Source organism: Oncorhynchus mykiss, unplaced genomic scaffold (genome assembly GCF_013265735.2).
Source record: "Oncorhynchus mykiss isolate Arlee unplaced genomic scaffold, USDA_OmykA_1.1 un_scaffold_189, whole genome shotgun sequence".
Lineage (NCBI taxonomy): Eukaryota > Metazoa > Chordata > Actinopteri > Salmoniformes > Salmonidae > Oncorhynchus > Oncorhynchus mykiss.
Genome location: NW_023493675.1, coordinates 574504 through 597046, shown reverse-complemented (window position 1 = coordinate 597046; position 22543 = coordinate 574504). Strand labels below are relative to the sequence as shown.

The 22543-nt window shown below is 41.2% G+C and overlaps 1 protein-coding gene across 1 annotated transcript; it reads right to left on the bottom strand.

The window, feature by feature from the left end:
- Nucleotides 1-1706: 1706 nt before the first annotated feature.
- On the bottom strand, nt 1707-21828 carry LOC110513809 (zinc finger protein 271-like). The gene is made up of 6 exons (XM_036972683.1): nt 21606-21828; nt 21249-21426; nt 17508-18748; nt 6309-6362; nt 5998-6175; nt 1707-3057 (listed from the first exon to the last, which is right to left on the bottom strand). Exons 1-6 carry the CDS (start codon nt 21606-21608, stop codon nt 2039-2041), a joined length of 2673 nt encoding a protein of 890 aa, XP_036828578.1. The 5' UTR covers nt 21609-21828; the 3' UTR covers nt 1707-2038.
- Nucleotides 21829-22543: the final 715 nt, after the last annotated feature.

Here is a 22543-nt window from a genome sequence, read left to right as displayed (position 1 = left end):
GAATAACAATAGACAATAGTTAATGTTGCTAGTTTAGGTATGAAGATAGTGAAGGTTCATCAATGTTAAGGATGTTTTTTAATTTGACGTGGAAACAATGTTTATTCAACCAGTGGGAGGCTTGTAAAAGCCCACAGGAAAGTGGAATGAGGAACTCTTCATTGAGACAATCATGAAACAGCAATCTGTGGGTGAGTTGTAGTGGATATTATAATGTAAGGATCTGCTGGAGTCCAAGTCAAACCAAGATTCTTTATTTCTGAGCTCAGAGAGAACAACAGAGTTTGGTATTTGGTATTTTATTAGGATCCCCATTAGCTGTTGCAAAAGCAGCAGCTACCCCTCCTGCGGTCAACACAAAACATGACACATAATTGTCACGTCTCTCGTTGGAAGGCATGGACCAAAGCGCAGCGTGGTAAGTGTTCATGGTTTTTATTTAATCAAAAAACATTAGAACAAAATAACAAAGAGAAGAATGAACAGTTCTGTAAGACAAATCAACTATACAGAAAACAACTACCCAAAAAACACAGGTGGAAAAAGGCTGCCTAAGTATGATTCCCAACTAGAGACAACGATAGACAGCTGCCTCCGATTGGGAACCACACTGGCCAAAAAAACAAAGAAATAGAAAACATAGAAATAAATAAACTGGAATTCCCAACCGAGTCACACCCTGGCCCAACCAAAATAGAGAATAAAAACCTCTATGGCGTGACAATAATACAGAACATCAATAGACAAGAACAGCTCAAGGACAGAACTACATACATTTTGCAAAAGGCACACGTAGCCTCCATATCAATGCATATACACAAACTATCTAGGTCAAATAGGGGAGAGGTGTTGCTTTATCTGTTTTTTTTAAACCAGGTTTGCTATATATTTGAGCAATATGAGATGGAAGGAAGTTCCATGCAATAAGGGCCCTATATAATACTGTACGCTTTCTTGAATTTGTTCTGGAATCTTGTGAACTGTGAAAAGACCCCCGGTGGCATGTCTGGTGGGATAAGTGTGTGTGTCAGAGATGTGTGTCATTTGACTTGTAAGAACTGTGATGATATCTGTACATTATAGGAACACCTGTGATGACAAAAGTACAATGATTCATGTTTTGCTTTAGCTTGAGATAAATAATCAGTGGTAGACACCTTGCAAGTGCATGAAAAGGTCAACTGTACAAAGTCAGATGTCTGTGTGTTAAAACTATATTTTAGGTAACAGATGGATAAAGGGAACTAAGAGTTCTTGTTGATACTATGTTCCAGTCTTACTTCCAGTCTTACATGACTAGGTAGTGGATTAATTTGGCTTCCCTCCAGGCCTGAAAACAAAGACTTTCCTCTAGGCTCATGTTAAAAATATGACAGATAGGAGTGGCTATAGAGTCAGCTACTGTCCTCAGTAGCTTTCCATCTGTTGTCAATGCCAGGAGGTTTGTCATTATTGATCGATACCAATTGTTCCACCTCTCCCACACTAACTTTACAACATTCAATACTTGCACTGCTTTTCTTTCATGATGTTTTTTTCCATCATTCTTTATATCATTGATCTTGGCTTCTTAATGAGTTTATTATTTTTGTTGAGTTTGGTCACATAATTTCTCAATTTGCAGTACATAAAACAGCCGGCCAGATGTGCAGCCAGACTTATTAGCCACTCCTTTTGCCCCAACTCTTTCAAACATAGTTTTTAAATTCCTCATCAATCCATGGAGCCTTTACATATTTAACAGTCAGTTTCTTAACAGGTACATGTTTATCAATAATTGGAAGAAGCAATTTCATATGGTAAAAACAGGTCAACACATTATAGGCAACAATATAAGACAATGGGAGCACTGTGTATGTTCTCTGATGAGTTGTGAGTCAATGAGATGTGAAATATCAATATACATGCTAAGAGAAGTAATTTCTCTCTCCTGTGTGGATTCTCTAATGACGTTTAAGTGATTGTTATGAGTAATATGTTTTCCCAAAATCTAATCTTCTGTAAAGCCTTCTCTGTGTCTCATGTTATTTCAGGCTTCCTAAATGGGCAAAAGCTTTGCATCCTGGGAGGAGTGGTAATGCATCTCCCCTGTGTGTATTATCTTGTGCTGTTTCAGGGTCCCTAACTGGTTAAAACACTTGCCACACTGGGAGCAGTGGTAAGGCTTCTCCCCTGTGTGTATTCTCTCGTGCTGTTTCAGGGCCCCTAACTGGTTAAAACACTTGACACAGCGGGAGCAGTGGTAAGGCTTCTCTCCTGTATGTATTCTTTCGTGTTTTTTCAGATCCCCTGCCCCGTTGAAACACTTGCCACACTGGGAGCAGTGGTAAGGCTTCTCCCCTGTGTGTATTCTTTCGTGTTTTTTCAGATACCCTGCCCAGGTGAAACACTTTCCACACTGGGAGCATTGGTAAGGCTTCTCCCCTGTGTGAATTTTCTCATGGGCTTTCAGGTGTCCTTTCTCGCTATACATCTTTTCACATTGCGAGCAATGGTAAGGCTTCTCCCCTGTGTGTATTCTCTCATGTCGTTTCAGCTTCCCCAAATCGTTAAAACCCTTTCCACACTGGGAGCAGTGGTAACGATTCTCCCCTGTGTGTATTACCTTGTGCTGTTTCAGGGTCCCTAACTGGTTGAAACACTTTCCACAGTGGGAGCAATGGTAAGGCTTCTCCCCTGTGTGTATTCTCTCATGTCGTTTCACCTTGCCCAAATCGTTAAAACGCTTTCCACAGTGGGAGCAGTGGTAAGGCTTTTCACCCGTGTGTATTCTCTCGTGTCGTTTCAGCTTCCCCAAATCGTTACAACCCTTTCCACACTGGGAGCAGTGGTAAGGCTTCTCCCCTCTGTGTATTCTCTCGTGTCGTTCCAGCTTCCCCAAATCGTTAAAACCCTTTCCACACTGGGAACAGTGGTAAGGCTTCTCCCCTGTGTGTATTCTCTCGTGTCGTTTAAGCTCATTTAAGTGGTTATAACCCTTTCCACAGTGGGAACACTGGTGTCTTCTTGCTGGTTTGTACGTCCCTGGCTCTGGTTCCTCTGAGTCTGGTCTTTCTCCTGCCAAAGACAGTGTGTTTTTTAAAATAGAGACCCGAATGAAACCTCCACATATGAAACGGCCTTGCTACGAGGGTAAATCCTAATCAGATCCCTCAATAACCTAAGGCCAGTTTTAACAATCTCAGTGTGATTTTAAAACAAATGTTGTAGAGTTTCCTGGTAATTACTGACAATGTTTACACTACTTATTTATTCATTCTGTTTTCGTCAGAACACAAAAAACTAAATAGTTCTCGGACACTCAAGACACAGACGTCACTGGATTCCAATCGAGCAGGTAGTTCTAAATATATAACTTTAATAGCTGTATGATACAGAATGCGACCTACAGTCGTGGCCAAAAGTTTTGAGAATTAAAAATATTAATTTCCACAAAGTTTGCTGCTTCAGTGTCTTTAGATATTTTAGTCAGATGTTACTATGGAATGCTGAAGTAAAATTACAAGCATTTCATAAGTGTCAAAAGGTTTTTATTTACAATGACATTAAGTTGATGCAGTGTCAATATTTGCAGTGTTGACCCTTCTTTTTCAAGACCTCTGCAATCCGCCCTGGCATGCTGTCAATTAACTTCTGGGCCACATCCTGACTGACGGCAGCCCATTCTTGCATAATCAATGCTTGGATTTTGTCAGAATTTGTGGGTTTTTGTTTGTCCACCCACCTCTTGATGATTGACCACAAGTTCTCAATGGGATTAAGGTCTGGGGAGTTTCCTGGCCATGGACCCAAAATACTGATGTTTTGTTACCCGAGCCACTTAGTTATCACTTTTGCCTTATGGCAAGGTGCTCCATCATGCTGGAAAAGGCATTGTTCGTCACCGAACTGTTCCTGGATGGTTGGGAGAAGTTGCTCTCGGAGGATGTGTTGGTACCATTCTTTATTCATGGCTGTGTTCTTAGGCAACATTGTGAGTGAGCCAACACCCTTGGCTGAGAAGCAACCCCACACATGAATGGTCTCAGGATGCTTTACTGTAGGCATGACACAGGACTTATGGTAGCGCTCACCTTGTCTTCTCCGGACAAGCTTTTTTCCGGATGCCCCAAACATTCGGAAAGGGGATTCATCAGAGAAAATGACTTTGCACTAGTCCTCAGCAGTATCAGTGTAATTAATTGCAATTCATCTGAACACTCTTCATAACATTCTGGAGTATATGCAAATTACCATCATACAAACTGAGGCAGCAGACTTTGTGAAAATTAACATTTGTGTCATTCTCAAAACTTTTGGCCACGACTGTACACACTTCCTTAAACATAACATAAGTAAATAAGTCATTTTAAGTGGAAGTCCAAAACGTGTTTTTACGTCGAAGACACAAAGCACATCAGTAAAATCTCCCCGTTGTTGAAAGGTTTCGACGCCTGCTGTTAAAAATGGCCCAATTTATTATTTAGACGTTCACAGGTTTTCAACATTTTGACTATCGCTGATGTCATATTTTGGGTAAAGTAAAAAATAAAGTGAAATATTTGGAAAGATGTTCCTAAAACTGATAGTAACTACAATAATTTTTTACATCCCTGTTAGTTAACATTAGTTAGTTAACATTTATTCTCTGCCAAGATAATCCATCCACCTGACAGGTGTGGCATATCAAGAAGCTGATTGAACTCCTTGATTATTACACAGGTGCACCTTGTGCCGGGGAAAATAAAAGGCCACTCTCAAATATGCAGTTTTGTCACACAAAACACACACAACGTCACTAGTCACGTTTTGCAGCTGTTTCAGGACAGCACTACAGGGATTATATTCAACTAACTTTAATAACTAGGGTTAATACCTGCCTGGCGCACCAACAAAACTTTATCTTAATCCCCCTCTAACAACACCGCTACAGAATTAGCATAGTAGGCCATGTAATTTAAGGTAATCTGAAATATTTAGGACTAACTTATTCCTTGACACCCATTCTGAAACTCACTGCAGCTCTTTGTAAGTGTTGCAGTCATTTCAGTTTCCGTGGTAGCTGACGTGTACAGTGTTGAGTCATCCGCATACAGACACACACTGGCTTTACTCAAATGTCGTTGGCATGTCGTTGGTAAAGATTGAAAAAGGTAGGTGCCAAACAGCTGCCCTGGGGAATTCCTGATTCTACCTTGATTTTGTTGTACAGGCTTCCATTAAAGAACACTCTTTGTGTTCTGTTAGACAGGTAGCTCTGGGGCAGCAGGTAGCCTAGTGGTTAGAGCGGAAGGCCAGTAACCGAGAGATTGCTGGACCGAATCCCCGAGTTGACAAGGTAAAACTCTGTCGTTCTACCCCTGAACAAGGCAGTCCTAGGTCGTCATTGAAAATAAGAATTTGTTCTTAACCGACTTGCCTAGTTAAATAAAGGTTAGCTTTTTTGTAGTATAGCAGGGGGTGTAAAGCCATACGTTTTTTCAGCAGCAGACTACGATCGATAATGTCAAAAGCCGCACTGAAGTCTAACAAAACAGCCCAAACAATATTTTTATCGTCATCAATTTCTCTCAGCCAATCAGTCATTTTCAAGTGCTGTGTTTATTGAATGTCCTTCCCTATAAACCTGATCACAGCTTTCCTCGGTATTAGTTAATTAATTAACAGTGTCTAGAGTTTAGTTTGCCTGTTCAACAGTCTTGTAAAGATAGGGGGGTTGACTGGGACAGGCAATGTAATATCCATAATGTTTTAAGGATAAGTTTTTGTAAAACAAGCACCTTACATTGGATCATCTTGAAATTCTCTCTCTAAAGCTAACTTTCATCAAGGTTTTATATGGTCAATTGGTTTCTCTCTTTTCATTGGCAGAATACTTCTTCAGTGTTATGATATTCATAACATCCATATCCACCAGTCTATCTTCCTGTCAACTAACAGAACTCTGCTGGTTGTCCTGGTAACAGATACCTATGGGCAGATCTGTTGTATTTGTTCAAACTAAACTACAGCACTTACTTTGATGAGTCAAATCTGATCCTTTCATCTCTTCTCCTCCCCTCACAGTTCCACTCAGCCCCGTTGTTTTCCTGAAGTCCACCAGCAGCACAGACAACCTCTTCATACCCAGCAGTAAGGTGCGACTGGGAGAGGCACGACACATGGACTCCGGGAGGCTGGAAGGGCTAGCGTTGTCCTAGTAACCATAAAGAGGGGACACAGATACACATCATTATGGATGCTGATGTCGCTGTTGTCATAAAGTGCTCTACAGAAACCCAGCCCAAGCCGATAAAGCAAGCTGTATGCTAGACCAGACCAAGCTGTACCATCTGGTGTTCTGATCTGGAGAGACTCTTCTCTGCCTCGTCAGCATCAGGATGTTGTTGAGGCTCCGCAGAGGATCCACCATAGTCATGTCTCTCTCCTGTGTGAACGAGAACATCAAACAGATGGTAAACTTATGATCTTCTATTGCAATCACAGAGTCTTACAAGAGGCATGAATATGTCTAAAAAGAGCCTAAAATGCCCACTTTCATCTTGATTTCATAAAAAAATATTTGTGATGCAAATGTAAAAGGGTTGTTCCACAAAATGGGTGCCTTTTTTATATTTTAAGTAGAACATACGCACCAATATTGAATTTTAAAAGACTGTTATACTAGATGAGGGGAACTTTAATGTCGACCACATGGAGAATTCAATACATCTAATTGAAAAGTCCCAAAAGTATATGAACCAATGGCAGATCGACCATTTAACAATTCCTACAGTAAGAATGCCCATTAAAACCCCCACATTAGTTCAACAACTGCATAGTTTGTGTCCCTGTTTTTAAGACCGTACTCACTGGTGTCAATCGGATCTTCTGTCTCCTCCTTTTTCACTCTCAAAACGTCTTCATCCTTCACGTTTATTAAGATAGCATCCTCTTCCTCTCTGAAAGGTTCTTTCTCTTCTTTCACTATAACAGCCTCCTCTTCCTCCTTTTTCATTCTGAAAGATTCTTTCTCCGTAAAACAGACCTCTTCATTAGCAAGGGAGGAGTAGTTCAGTGAGCTCATGGTCAGGGATGTTAGCTAGCTAGCTAGCTAGCATTAGCGACTAGCCTAGTGCTAACCTCAGTATCAATCTTTAACAAGTTTGCAAATTGAACAAGCACATTAGGTTAAAGTTCACCAGTAGATACGTCAACCGAAATTTGTCTAAAACACTGAGATTAGCTAATGTACAATAACATGGTCTAAAGAATCAATCTTTCAGTTTTATGTTGTCTAGCAAGCTACCTAGGTGGTTGAAAGAGTTTGCGCCTTGTTGTTCTTGAAGAAGCGTCCCGTCCAGTCCATTATACGTCATCAAGAAGCATCACCTGAAAGACGCACATCGCATCGCTATCTGCTGGCTGGAGTGGGTAACGCAGTTTGGAAACAATAGGTACTACACTTTTTGTGTTGGAAAGAGCGTCATCATAATTTAACAATAAACTGATATATTTTCTCTTACGTCTTACAAATGATACTTTCCTGTACACAGACGTAGAAGCTTAATATGAATATGTGGATAATAAATAAATACTTCTACGAATAGGTAGTGTGTTAAAACACATTTGTGTTAATACTCTGTTCATTTTTCACATTCGTTTTTATTAGATGTGACCATACTTTTCCCTTAAAGCCACGCTCTATACGATACAAATCATACTGTAAACAATAGAGCAAATGCATCACATGCAACAGAATCGTCTGAATGAATTCACCCCTGATGATGCGTAAACACAGTTCACTTTCACAAGTGCCACGTTGTATTTCCTCGCACATCAATTCGCTCACCTTTTCCCTTCGCTTGTGGACGTCAATGCACAACACATCAGCTGTAGGTGACCAGGAGTTAAAACCTTTCCAAACCAAACCATTTCATATCTGCTACACACAGCCTACATCGTTGTCACCATATTAGCTAAAGTAACGTCATAGTCAACACAGCTAATATAAGTAACGCGTTAGTAAACCTGCTACAATCATGACAGAGCTCCTCTGTGGAGATGCTACATGTTTCATCATTAGATGCTAAATCAAATCAAATCAAATTTATTTATATAGCCCTTCGTACATCAGCTGATATCTCAAAGTGCTGTACAGAAACCCAGCCTAAAACCCCAAACAGCAAGCAATGCAGGTGTAGAAGCACGGTGGCTAGGAAAAACTCCCTAGAAAGGCCAAAACCTAGGAAGAAACCTAGAGAGGAACCAGGCTATGTGGGGTGGCCAGTCCTCTTCTGGCTGTGCCGGGTGGAGATTATAACAGAACATGGTCAAGATGTTCAAATGTTCATAAATGACCAGCATGGTCGAATAATAATAAGGCAGAACAGTTGAAACTGGAGCAGCAGCACAGTCAGGTGGACTGGGGACAGCAAGGAGTCATCATGTCAGGTATTTCTGGGGCATGGTCCTAGGGCTCAGGTCCTCCGAGAGAGAAAGAGAGAATTAGAGAACGCACACTTAAATTCACACAGGACACCGAATAGGACAGGAGAAGTACTCCAGATATAACAAACTGACCCTAGCCCCCCGACACATAAACTACTGCAGCATAAATACTGGAGGCTGAGACAGGAGGTGTCAGGAGACACTGTGGCCCCATCCGAGGACACCCCCGGACAGGGCCAAACAGGAAGGATATAACCCCACCCACTTTGCCAAAGCACAGCCCCCACACCACTAGAGGGATATCTTCAACCACCAACTTACCATCCGGAGACAAGGCTGAGTATAGCCCACAAAGACCTCCGCCATGGCAGGAGGGGGGGGGGGGGGGGGGGGGGCGCCAACCCAGACAGGATGACCACATCAGTGAATCAACCCACTCAGGTGACGCACCCCCTCCAGGGACAGCATGAGAGAGCCCCAGTAAGCCAGTGACTCAGCCCCTGTAATAGGGTTAGAGGCAGAGAATCCCAGTGGAAAGAGGGGAACCGGCCAGGCAGAGACAGCAAGGGCGGTTCGTTGCTCCAGAGCCTTTCCGTTCACCTTCCCACTCCTGGGCCAGACTACACTCAATCATATGACCCACTGAAGAGATGAGTCTTCAGTAGAGACTTAAAGGTTGAGACCGAGTTTGCGTCTCTGACATGGGTAGGCAGACAGTTCCATAAAAATGGAGCTCTATAGGAGAAAGCCCTGCCTCCAGCTGTTTGCGTAGAAATTCTGGGGACAATTAGGAGGCCTGCGTCTTGTGACCGTAGCGTACGTGTAGGTATGTACGGCAAGACCAAATCAGAGAGATAGGTAGGAGCAAGCCCATGTAATGCTTTGTAGGTTAGCAGTAAAACCTTGAAATCAGCCCTTGCTTTGACAGGAAGCCAGTGTAGAGAGGCTAGCACTGGAGTAATATGATCAAATTTTTTGGTTCTAGTCAGGATTCTAGCAGCCGTATTTAGCACTAACTGAAGTTTATTTAGTGCTTTATCCGGGTAGCCGGAAAGTAGAGCATTGCAGTAGTCTAACCTAGAAGTGACAAAAGCATGGATTAATTTTTCTGCATCACTTTTGGACAGAAAGTTTCTGATTTTTGCAATGTTACGTAGATGGAAAAAAGCTGTCCTTGAAATGGTCTTGATATGTTCTTCAAAAGAGAGATCAGGGTCCAGAGTAACGCCGAGGTCCTTCACAGTTTTATTTGAGACGACTGTACAACCATTAAGATTAATTGTCAGATTCAACAGAAGATCTCTTTGTTTCTTGGGACCTAGAACAAGCATCTCTGTTTTGTCCGAGTTTAAAAGTAGAAAGTTTGCAGCCATCCACTTCCTTATGTCTGAAACACATTCTTCTAGCAAGGGCAATTTTGGGGCTTCACCATGTTTCATTGAAATGTACAGCTGTGTGTCATCCGCATAGCAGTGAAAGTTAACATTATGTTTTCGAATAACATCCCCAAGAGGTAAAATATATAGTGAAAACAATAGTGGTCCTAAAATGGATGCTACAGTCCTTCAACAATGGATGTCATATGAATCTTTACCACTTGGATCTGTAATAGGAGTAGTATTTTTCCTCGACTTACCTGTGTCCCCGCACATTGACTCTGTTCCGGTACCTCCTGTATATACCCTCCACATTGACTCTGTTCCGGTACCTCCTGTATATACCCTCCACATTGACTCTTTTCCGGTACCTCCTGTATATACCCTCCACATCGACTCTGTTCCGGTACCTCCTGTATATAGCCTCCACATTGACTCTGTACCGGTACCTCCTGTATATAGCCTCCACATTGACTCTGTTCCGGTACCTCCTGTATATAGCCTCCACATTGACTCTGTACTGGTACCTCCTGTATATAGCCTCCACATTGACTCTGTTCCGGTACCTCCTGTATATAGCCTCCACATTGACTCTGTACTGGTACCTCCTGTATATAGCCTCCACATTGACTCTGTTCCGGTACCTCCTGTATATAGCCTCCACATTGACTCTGTACTGGTAATACCTGTCTACAGCCTCCACATTGACTCTGTACTGGTAATACCTGTCTACAGCCTCCACATTGACTCTGTACCGGTAATACCTGTCTACAGCCTCCACATTGACTCTGTACTGGTAATACCTGTCTACAGCCTCCACATTGACTCTGTACTGGTACCTCCTGTATACAGCCTCCACATTGACTCTGTGCTGGTAATACCTGTATATAGCCTCCACATTGACTCTGTACTGGTAATACCTGTATATACCCTCCACATTGACTCTGTACTGGTAATACCTGTCTACAGCCTCGCTACTGTTATTTTACTGCTGCTCTTTAATATTAATTATTTGTATTTTTATACATAACACTTATTTTTCTTAAAACTGCATTGTTGGTTAATTAAGGGCTTGTAAGTAAGTATTTCACTGTAAGCTTTTCACTTGTATTTTGATTTCATTCATACATTTCTTACATTCATTTATTAATATAGAAAATATAAATATTGAAAATATAAATGTTTCCATTTTTTATATATATTGTTGAATATAATCTACTTTATGGGTATATTAGTTCCAGGATCTCTGCTAGTGTTAAAGTTATGGGCAATTTAATACAGAGACATTAGCATAGTAGGACATGTAACTTAAGGTTACCTAACATAACCCCTGTTCTATGATATTATAAGCCTCGTTAGGGGCGGAGTCTAGGGAGATCCAATCAAACAACATCTGTCAAGCAACAGCTAATAGCAGATGACTCCACTTCCTATATAGGGCCATAGTCTCTCCCGTCTTCACATCTAAGTACGTTTGTCTTCCATGTGTGAAAGGTAACCTAGTCAACTACCAACTACCATAGAGCTCATATACTTTACGGTGCCAAGTCTAGACAGGACCATCGCTCAGAGGTCCCCACTCTACTCACCGTATGTGTAGTGATGTCCAGTCAGTAGAACCTCATGAAGGTTCATCACCACAACATGCATCATTACAGATCTCTTGAACAGAGATGCCTTTAAACAATGTATATGTTGTAGCCAGACCTCTGGTGGATTGAGCCATCAAGCCCTCTGGAGGTGTCAGATCCTTGCTGCTATAGAACCTCATGAAGGTATTTTTTTATTTGTATTTATTTAACCTTTTTTTAACCAGGAACTAACTAACTATATTTAACCAGGAACTAACTAACTATATTTAACCAGGAACTAACTAACTATTTTTAACCAGGAAGGCTAATTGAGAACAAGTTTTAATTTACAACTGCGTCCTGGCCAAGATAAAGCAAAGCAGTGCGACAAAAACAACAACACAGAGTTACACATAAACAAATTGGCAGCAGAGAACTGGAAGGAAAGGCAGCCAAAGGAAGTGTTGGCTTTGGGAATTACCAGTGAAATATACCTGCTGGAGCGTGTGCTATGGGTGGGTGTTGCTTTGGTGACCAGTGAGCTGAGATAAGGCTGGGCTTTACCTAGCAAAGGCATATAGATGACCTGGAGCCAGTGGGTTTGGCGACAAATATGTAGGGTAGTATATGGGGCTTTGGTGACAAAACGGATGGCACTGTGATAGACAACATCCAGGTTGCTTAGTAGGGTGTTGGAGGCTATTTTGTAAATGACATTGCCAAAGTCAACGACCGGTAGGATAGTCAGTTTTGCGAGGGTATGTTTGGCAGCATGAGTGAAGGAGGCTTTCTTGCGAAATCGGAAGCCGATTCTAGATGTAATTTTGGATTGGAGATGCTTAATGTGAGTCTGGAAGGAGAGTTTACAGTCTAACCAAACACCTGGGTATTTGTAGTTGTCCACATATTCTAGGTCAGAACCGTCCAGAGTAGTGATGCTAGTCTGGCAGGCGGGTGCGGGCAGCAATCGGTTGAAGAGCATGCATTTAGTTTTACTAGCATTTAAAAGCAGTTGGAGGTCACGGAAGGAGTGTTGTATGGCATTGAAGCTCGTTTGGAGATTTGTTAACACAGTGTCCAAAGAAGGGCCAGATGTATACAGAATGGTGTCGTCAGAGTAGAGGGGGATCAGAGAGTCACCAGCAGCAATAGGGCGACATTGATATATACAGAGAAAAGAGTCGTCCCGAGAATTGAACCCTGTGGCACCCCCATAGAGACTGCCAAAGGTCCGGACAACAGGCCCTCCGATTTGACACACTGAACTCTATCTGAGAAGCAGTTGGTGAACCAGGCGAGGAAGTCATTTGAGAAGCCAAGGCTATTGAGTCTGCCGATAAAAATGCGGTGATTGACAGAGTCGATAGCCTTGGCCAGGTCGATGAAGACGGCTGCACAGTACTGTCTTTTATCGATGGCGGATATTATATCGTTTAGGACCTGGAGCGTGGCTGAGGTGCACCCATGACCAGCTCGGAAACCAGATTGCATAGTGGAGAAGGTACGATGGGATTCGAACTGGTCGGTGATCGTTTGTTAACTTGGCTTTTGAAGATTTTAGAAATGTTGGGCAGGATGGATATAGGTCTATAACAGTTTGGGTCTAGAGTGTCTCCCCCTTTGAAGAGGGGGTTGACCACAGCAGCTTTCAAATCTTTGGGGATCTCAGACGATACGAAAGAGAGGTTGAACAGGCTGGTAATAGGGATTGGAACACTTTCGGCAGATAATATTTAGAAAGACAGGGTCCAGATTGTCTGGTCCTGCTGATTTGTAGGGATCCAGATTTGTAGGCATCCAAAAAATCTAATGTATGTACCAACGACAGATTGACAATTAAACAATTTATACAGTACTGAACAACATATTCAAGTGTAGAACTTCAGTAGAATGCCCCTTTAAAACCCCACATTAGTTCAACAACAGTTTGTGCCCTTGTTTAAGACAGTACTCACTGGTGTTAATCTGATATTCTGTATCCTCCTCTTGCACTCCCAAAACATCTTCCTCCTTCACTTTTATTGAGACAGCATCCTCTTCCTCTCTAAAAGGTTCTTTCACGATAACAGCCACCTCTTCCATTCTGAAAGGTTCTTTCTTGTCTTTCACTGTAACACCGTATGGGAAAGGGAGAAGGAGGAAGGGGGTTGGACCCCCACCACACCCCACCCCACTCCACTGGGTAGCACAGAGCAACACTTTAAGGGGCATTGCATTCATAATGGCGCTGACTAGGGAAACGCTCCCGCTGTTCTTAGAGCCTGTCTGCACGTTCAAACTAAAACAATGTAACTAATAATGGTGTGAAAAATGCCCCTTAGATATTAATTCGGAGGGCAGATATTATTCAATATTAAAGCAGTAGACCTCTCATTAAAGGCGTCAGTCAAAAGTTATACTTAAATTCGAACTGGATTTAACAAAAAATGATATGAAAAGTGCACATTTGTAAATCCCAAACTCTAAAAGCAATTGGAAAGGAAGCTACAAACGATATGTGACGTGGTTAAAATAAAGAATGTAAACAAGATGCTGGAGCGGCAGGGTAGGTTAGAGCGTTGGACTAGTAACTGGAAGGTTGCAAGTTCAAACCCCCGAGCTGACAAGGTCGACAATCTGAATCTGTCGTTCTGCCCCTGAACAGGCAGTTAACCCACTGTTCCTAGGCCGTCATTGAAAATAAGAATTTGTTCTTAACCGACTTGCCTAGTTAAATAAAGGTAAAATAAAAAATGAAAATTACAGTAGTGGTGGCATTTTCAAAACAGGTTTTCAAACACTTGTAGCCCGATTAGTAGGACAATAGACTCTTTATATCCCGGCTCCTGTAGGTGTGAACATCCCCCTACCTGCAATGCTTAAGTACTCTTGTGTTACATTTCTAACTCAAAACAGCAGTACAGTATATCTTCATCAACATCTTTATGCTTTCTTTAATAATGATACAAATCCTCTTTCAAAATGCAGATGTTTATTTAGTTATGGATCCATAACGAACTACTATGGCAATAAATATCAATGAATGACATAAATATTGGAACAAAGTTGTCTAATGAAGGTAAACAAATTGTTGCTAACTGGAAAACACTCTTTCAAAACACACACGGTCATGTCGTACAGCGCCATTATGGCTATTAGCAAGAAGCTGGACAATAGACTTGCCTAGAAGGAGGATAGGGGGAGACTTCTATCATCAAATGTATTTCTTAGTTAGGTTGGCTGTATCACAACCGGCCGTGATTGGTTGAAATTTCAGTTTAATCCACCAGAAAAGACCAAACAAATAATACAGCAAAAAGTATTGTTATGTATCACATCTGACTGTGATTGGGAGTCCCACAGGGCGGAGCACAACTGGCCCAGCGTTTCTCTCCCTCTAAAAACAGAAATACATGTTTTGGCCTTTATAAATATTATTTTGGCCTTTATTCAGATTACAATCACTCACTTTCGTTTTTTGAAAACAAAATAACCTCCAAAATATCGTTATATCCTATCAAGTTGATGGCACAGTCATATAGCCGCCACCTACATATAGCTGAGTGACTCACTCATCCATGGCTTTGGATCAAAATAAATAAGTATCAACATTCTTTCTGATAGTCTTTAATAAATAAATATTTTGGTTATCCTGACCTGGACACCACGTACAGTATTTTAATAGCCCATTATGTGCTATTATCAGGACAATATACCTTCACCAACACCTCTCTGATGCAGGTTCGATACCCGCGCCGGCCGTCACTGGGAGACCAATGCGGCGGCTTTTGGTTTTAATTTAGAATCTTCTATATGTAATTATTGGCGGAGAGTCAGGTCATATTTTTCAATTTACTGTAGGTGTCATGAGTCTCACTAGTGTTGAGTAATGTGCTGTTTAAAGTGGTGTAGGTCTTATTTATTTAAAGAGCATATTGAAGCTAGAAGCAATAGGATTAGAACCAATAGGATTTGAAGCAAAAGCCTCCAACTATTTTAGCACTGTTTCGCGCTGCTCTGAGACAAGCATGGGGACTGGTCTTGATAAATTAATTAGATTGTTTTCTCCGTTTGGGTATTGGTTAGACTACAATTATACAATTATGGTGTAGAAATTTTATGTTCTTAGTGTAACCTTTATTTAACTAGGCAAGTCAGTTAAGAACAAATTCTTATTTACAAGAACAGCCTACTCCTTCCTCCCCGTCTGGGAATTGAACCTCGTTCTCCGGTGTGCCAGCACGACACAGGGATTCTTTAGTTAAATAGCCCAGTACTGTAGCCTACTCCAGACCGTCACGTTGTACAGGGCCATATTTTCCATCCTAACGGTAACCCAGAGGGTTTTTAGTTTTCTTTGTAATATAAACACCATAATATGAACTTCTTGGGATAGGGGGCAGCATTTTCATTTTTGGATGAATAGAGTGAATAGAGTGCCCAGAGTGAACTGCCTCCTACTCAGTCCCAGATGCTAATATATGCATATTATTATTAGTATTGGATAGAAAACACTCTGAAGTTTCTAAAACTGTTTGAATGATGTCTGTGAGTATAACAGAACTCATATGGCAGGCAAAAACCTGAGAGAAAATCCAAACAGGAAGTGGGAAATCTGAGGTGTGTAGTTTTTGAACTCACCCCTATCAAATACACAGTGGGATATTGGTCATGTTGCTTCCACTAGATGTCAACAGTCTCTAGAACCTTGTTTGATGCTTCTACTGTGAAGTGGGGCTGAATGAGAGGGGAATGAGTCAGAGGTCTGCCTGAGTCCCACGAGCTGACCACGCGCGTTCATGACAAAGTTAGCTTGCTTTCCATTGCTTTTCTACAGACAATGGAATTCTCCGGTTGGAACATTATTGAACATTTATGATAAAAACATCCTAAAGATTGATTCTGTACTTAGTTTGACAAGTTTCTTCGACCTGTAATATAACTTTTTGAACTTTTCGTCCGACTGGATTTGTTTACCAAACGCCCCAAGAAAATAAGCTATTTGGTCATAAATGGACATAAATGATGGACATTAACAAACAAAACAAGCATTTATTGTGGAACTGATCATCAAAGGTAAGTGAATATTTATAATGCTATTTATGACTAATGTTGACTACCCAACATGGCAGATATTTCTCTGGCTGGTTTGGGCTCTGAGCGCCGTTCTCAGATTATGCTTTTTCCGTAAAGTTTTTTTGAAATCTGACACAGCGGTTGCATTAAGAAGAAGTGTATCTAAAGTTCCATGCATAACACTTGTATTTTCATCAACATTTATAATGAGTATTTCTGTGAATTCATGTGTCTCTCTGCACAATCACCGCATGTTGGAACTACTGAACGTAACGCGCCAATGTAAAATGAGATTTTTTTAATAAATATGAACTTTATCAATCAAAACATACATATATTGTGTAACATAAAGTCCTATGATTGTCATCTGATGAAAATCATCAAAGGTTAGTGATTCATTTTTATCTCTATTTGTGCTTTTTGTGGCTCCTCTCTTTGGCTGGAAAAATGGCTGGGTTTTTCTGTTAGTTGGTGGTGACCTAACATAATCGTTTGTGGAGCTTTCGCTGTAAAGCATTTTTTAAATCAGACACTGTGGCTGGATTAACGAGAATTATATCTTACACTTGTATGTTTGAGAAATTTGATTTATGAGATTTCTGTTGATTTTTATTTGGCTGAAATTTCATTGGCTGTTGGCGAGGGGTTCCGCTAGCGAAACTGGGTTCAGGTTAATCAAATTAATAAAGAAACATTTCTTGATATCAGTCCCATTTAAATTGTTCTTACAAAAACAAGTTTTAAATTCTCTAGTACAGCCACTATTGAAGGCAATCAAATGCTTCTCAAAGATGCCCTCTGGTGGTCAAACTAGCACTTACTAGCATTATTGGTGACAGTGGTTGACACGTAAATAACATGCCATAGAATTCTGTGGCACCATGCAAGCTGTGCTGCAGTACGCTGCAACTTTTAAAGGACGAACCACTGTACTCCATATTCAATTCATGTTTTCTAATAAAAACACACAAATATATTTTTGAGTATACATTGTACGTACAATTTAAATTCATATGGTATAAACAAGCAAACACATTCTCAGTCAACAATTAAAGACACTGGGAGCACTGTGTATGTTCTCTGATGCATTTTAAGAAGTCAAGGAGAAGTAATTATTCTCTCCTGTGTGAATTCTCACGTGCTTTTTCAGCTTTCCAGAATGGTTAAAACGCTTTCCACACTGGGAGCAGTGGTAAGGCTTCTCCCCTGTGTGTATTCGCTCATGAGCTTTCAGGGTTCCTACTTGGCCAAAACTCTTTCCACACTGGGAGCAGTGGTAAGGCTTCTCCCCTGTGTGTAGTCGCTGGTGAACTTTCAGGGTTCCTAAGTGACTAAAACTATTTCCACACTGGGAGCAGAGGTAAGGCTTCTCCCCTGTGTGGATTCTCACATGAATTTTAAGTGACTGTGAAGAGTAATAGGTCTTCCCACAGTCTGAGCATTTGTAAGGCTTCTCCCCTGTGTGCAGTCTCATGTGCTCTTTTAGGTTTCCTGAATAGTTAAAACTCTTTCCACACTGGGAGCAGTGGTAAGGCTTCTCCCCTGTGTGTATTCGCTCATGAGCTTTCATGTTTCCAAAGTGACTAAAACTCTTTCCACATAGGGAGCAGAGGTAAGGCTTCTCCCCTGTGTGAATTCTCATATGACTTTTAAGTGAGTGTGATGAGTAATATATCTTCCCACAGTCTGAGCATTTGTAAGGATTCTCCCCTGTGTGTATACGCTCATGAGCTTTGAGGGTGTCTAACCGCTTAAAACTCTTCCCACACTGGGAGCAATGGAAAGGCTTCTCCCCTGTGTGTATACGCTCATGAGCTTTGAGGGTGAGTAACCGCTTAAAACTTTTCCCACATTGGGAGCAATGGAAAGGCTTCTCCACTGTGTGTATACGCTCATGAGCTTTGAGGGTGTCTAACCGCTTAAAACTCTTCTCACACTGAGAGCAGTGGAAAGGCTTCTCCCCTGTGTGAATTCTCATATGACTTTTAAGTGAGTGTGATGAGTAAAATGCCATCCCACAGTCTGAGCATTTGTAAGGCTTCTCCCCTGTGTGTATACGCTCATGAGCTTTGAGGGTGTCTAACCGCTTAAAACTCTTCTCACACTGGGAGCAATGGAAAGGCTTCTCCCCTGTGTGTATACGCTCATGAGCTTTGAGGGTGTCTAACCGCTTAAAACTCTTCCCACACTGGGAGCAAAGGAAGGGCTTCTGCCCTGTGTGTATTCCCTCATGTATTTTCAGGCTTCCTGACTTGGTAAAACTCTTTCCAATCTGGGAGTAGAGGTGTTGACTTGCTGGTTTGGACGTCTTTGGTTCGTCCAAGTTTGGTTTTCCTCCTGCCAAAGACAGAGTTTATTTTTAAGACAGAGCAGAATGAAATCTCCACATGATAAAACTGCCTCGCTATGAACTTTAAACCAAATCAGATCCCTCAATAACCTGAGGCCAGCTTTCAAACATTTCATCATTTAAAACCATTTTTGTGTGATTTTAAAACAAATGTTGTAGAGCATCCTGGTAATTACTGTTTACAAGACTTATTTGTATTTCTGTTTTACTAGTCAGAACACAAAACACTAGACAGTCCTATGACACTCAAGACACAGACATCGCTGGATTCCTATCAAGCAGGTGGTTGTAAATATATAACCTTCATAGCTGTATGATACAGAATGTGACCTACACACTTCCTTAAACATCAAATAACTAAAGAAGTAATTTTGTGTCCAAAACTTGTTTTTACGTCGAAGATACAAAGCACATCAGTAACATCTCCCCGTTGTTGAAAGGGTTCGACACATTCCTGTTAAAACCAATTTCTAATTTAGACGTTCACACATTTGAACTATCATTCATTTCATGATATTTTGGGAAAAGTAAAAAAGAATGAAATATTTGGGGTAGATGTTACAAAAACTATAAATATGTAAAGTGTTGGTCCCATGTTTCATGAGCTGAAATATCCCAGAATTCTTCCATACGCACTAAAGCTTATTTCTCTCAAATTCGGTGCAAAATGTGTTTATATCCCTGTTAGTTCAAATTTCTCCTTTGCCAAGATAATCCATTTACCTGACAGGTGTGGCCTAATGTTGAACACTTTTTAGGTTACTCTATGATTCCATAAGTGTTATTTCATAGATTTGATATATTCACTATTATTCTACAATGTAGAAAATAGTAAAAATAAAGAAAAACCCTTGAATGAGTAGTTGACTGGTAGTGTATATGGTCGATTCCATGGGAAAGTCAACCTGAACATGTGTAACGGAGGTGAGAACGTGCCGTAAACTCACTCCACAGCTTGAAACGTCACAGATGGAGCTGTCCAACTGGTACCTTTTAAACTCACTCCACAGCTTGAAACGTCACAGATGGAGCTGTCCAACTGGTACCTTTTAAACTCACTCCACAGCTTGAAACGTCACAGATGGAGCTGTCCAACTGGTACCTTTTAAACTCACTCCACAGCTTGAAACGTCACAGATGGAGCTGTCCAACTGGTACCTTTTGTATCGCTCCATCGGTTCATTGTCAAGGAGAGCGGTCACATGTGATGAGAAGCAGATGATCACTAGTTTGAGTCCAGTATGGGGACAGTGGAGGAAACTAAACTGTAAGCAACAAAACTAAGTCATCAAAACTAGTTTTTCAACCACTCCACAAATGTCATATTTCACTTATAATTCACTGTATCACAACTCCAGTGGGTCAGGAGTTTACATACACTAAGTTGACTGTGCCTTTAAACAGCTTGGAAAATTCCCGAAAATTATTATGTTATGGCTTTAGAAGCTTCTGATAGGCTAATTGACATCAATTGAGCCAATTGGAGGTGTACCTGTGGATGTATTTCAAAGGCCTACCTTCAAACTCAGTGCCTCTTTGCTTGACATTATGGGAAAATCAAAAGAAATCAGCCAAGACATCAGAAAAGAAAATGTAGACCTCTACAAGTCTGGTTTATCCTTGGGAGCAATTTCCAAACGCCTGAAGGTACCATGTTTATCTGTACAAACAATAGTATGCAAGTATAAACACCATGGGACCACGCAGCTGTCATACCGCTCAGGAAGGAGACGCGTTCGGTCTCCTAGAGATGAAACGTTTGACCCAAGTTAAATCATTTAAAGGCAATGCTACCAAATACGAATTGAGTGTATGTAAACTTCTGACCCACTGGAAATGTGATGAAAGAAATAAAAGCTGAAATAAATCTCTCAACTATTATTCTGACATTTCACATTCTTAAAATAAAATGGTGAACTAACCTAAAACAGGGAAATTTTACTATGATTAAATGTCAGGAATTGTGAAACCGAGTATAAATGTATTTGGCTAAGGTGTATGTAAACGTCCGACTACAACTGTACATTTGCATGTTTAACACGTTCTGTAGATCAGACGTTAATGAAGCAATGCAGAACAAATTGAAGTGTCTGGAGTTTTGTCTGCCGCTTCAAAAGTCTTGGGGGGGGGGGGGGGGGGGTTCACTGGGACAGGCAATGTCACATCCATAATGTTGTTAGGACAAGTTTTGTAAAATTTGCACCTTACATCAGATCATCTTGAGACTTTCCGTCTAAAGCTAACTTTTTATATGGTCTATTGGTCTCTCTCTTTTCATTGGCAGAATCCTTTTTCAGTGTTATGATATTCATAACATCCTTATCCACCAGTCTATCTTCCTGTCAACTAACAGAACTCTGCTGGTTGTCCTGGTAACAGATACCAGTCTATCTTCCTGTCAACAAACAGAACTCTGCTGGTTGTCCTGGTAACAGATACCAGTGGGCAGATCTATTATATTTGTACAAACTAAACTACAGCACTTACTTCGGTGAGTCAAATCTGATCCTTTCTTCTCTTCTCCTCCTCCCACAGTTCCACTCAGCCCCGTTGTTTTCCTGCAGTCCACCAGCAGCACAGACAACCTCTTCATACCCAGCAGTAAGTTGCTACCGGGAGAGGCTCGACACGGGGACTCCGGGAGGGAGGAGGGGCTAGCGTTGTCCTGGTAACCATAAAGAGGGGACACAGACACATATCTTTATGGATGCTGATATCACTGTTGTCATAAAGTGTTTTACAGAAACCCAGCCCAGCCCTCGATAGAGCAAGCTGTATGCTAGACCAGACCAAGCTGTATGCTAGACCAGACCAAGCTGCATTCTAGACCAGACCAAGCTGTACCATCTGGTGTTCTGATCTGGAGAGACTCTTCTCTGCCTCGTCAGCATCAGGATATTGTTGAGGCTCCCCAGAGGATCCAGGATAGTCATGTCTCTCTCCTGTGTGGACGAGAACATCAAACCGATTGTAAACTTATGATCTTCTATTGCAATCATAGGGTCTTACAAGAGGCATTAATATGTCTAAAAGGACCTAAAATGGCCACTTTCATCATGATTTCCGAAAATATTGTTTGTGATGCAAATGTAAAAGGTTTGTTCCACAAATTGGTTGGCTTTTGCGTCCCATTGATCTTTTAAGTAGAAAATATGCACCAATATTGAATTTTAAAAGACTGTTACATTAGATGAGACCACATGGAGAATTCAATAAATCTAAATCTAAGTCCCCAAAATATATGTACCAAATGCAGATTTTACATTTAACAATTTATAGAGTACGAAACTTATTAAAGTGTAGAACTTCAGTAGAATGCCCCTTAAAAACCCCACATTAGTTAAACAACGGCATAGTTTGTGCCCCTGTTTAAGACAGTACTCACTAGTGTTAATCTGATATTCTGTATCCTCCTCTTTCACTCCCAAAACGTCTTCCTCCTTCACCTTTACTGAGATAGAACCTTTTAGAGAGGAAGAGGATGCTATCTCGTCTTTCACTGTAACAGCCTCCTCTTCTTTCACTATAACAGCCTCCTCTTCTTTCACTATAACAGCCTCCTCTTCTTTCACTATAACAGCCTCCTCTTCTTTCACTGTAACACACTCCTCTTCTTTCACTGTAACACCCTCATCTTCCACGACAATGTTCAGTCCCAGAGCTTCTTTTTCCGTCCAGCAGACCACCTCTTCTTTAGCAGGGGAGGAGTAGTTTAGTGAACTCATGGTCAGGGATGTTAGCTAGTTAGCATTAGCGACTAGCCTAGTGCTAACCTCAGTATC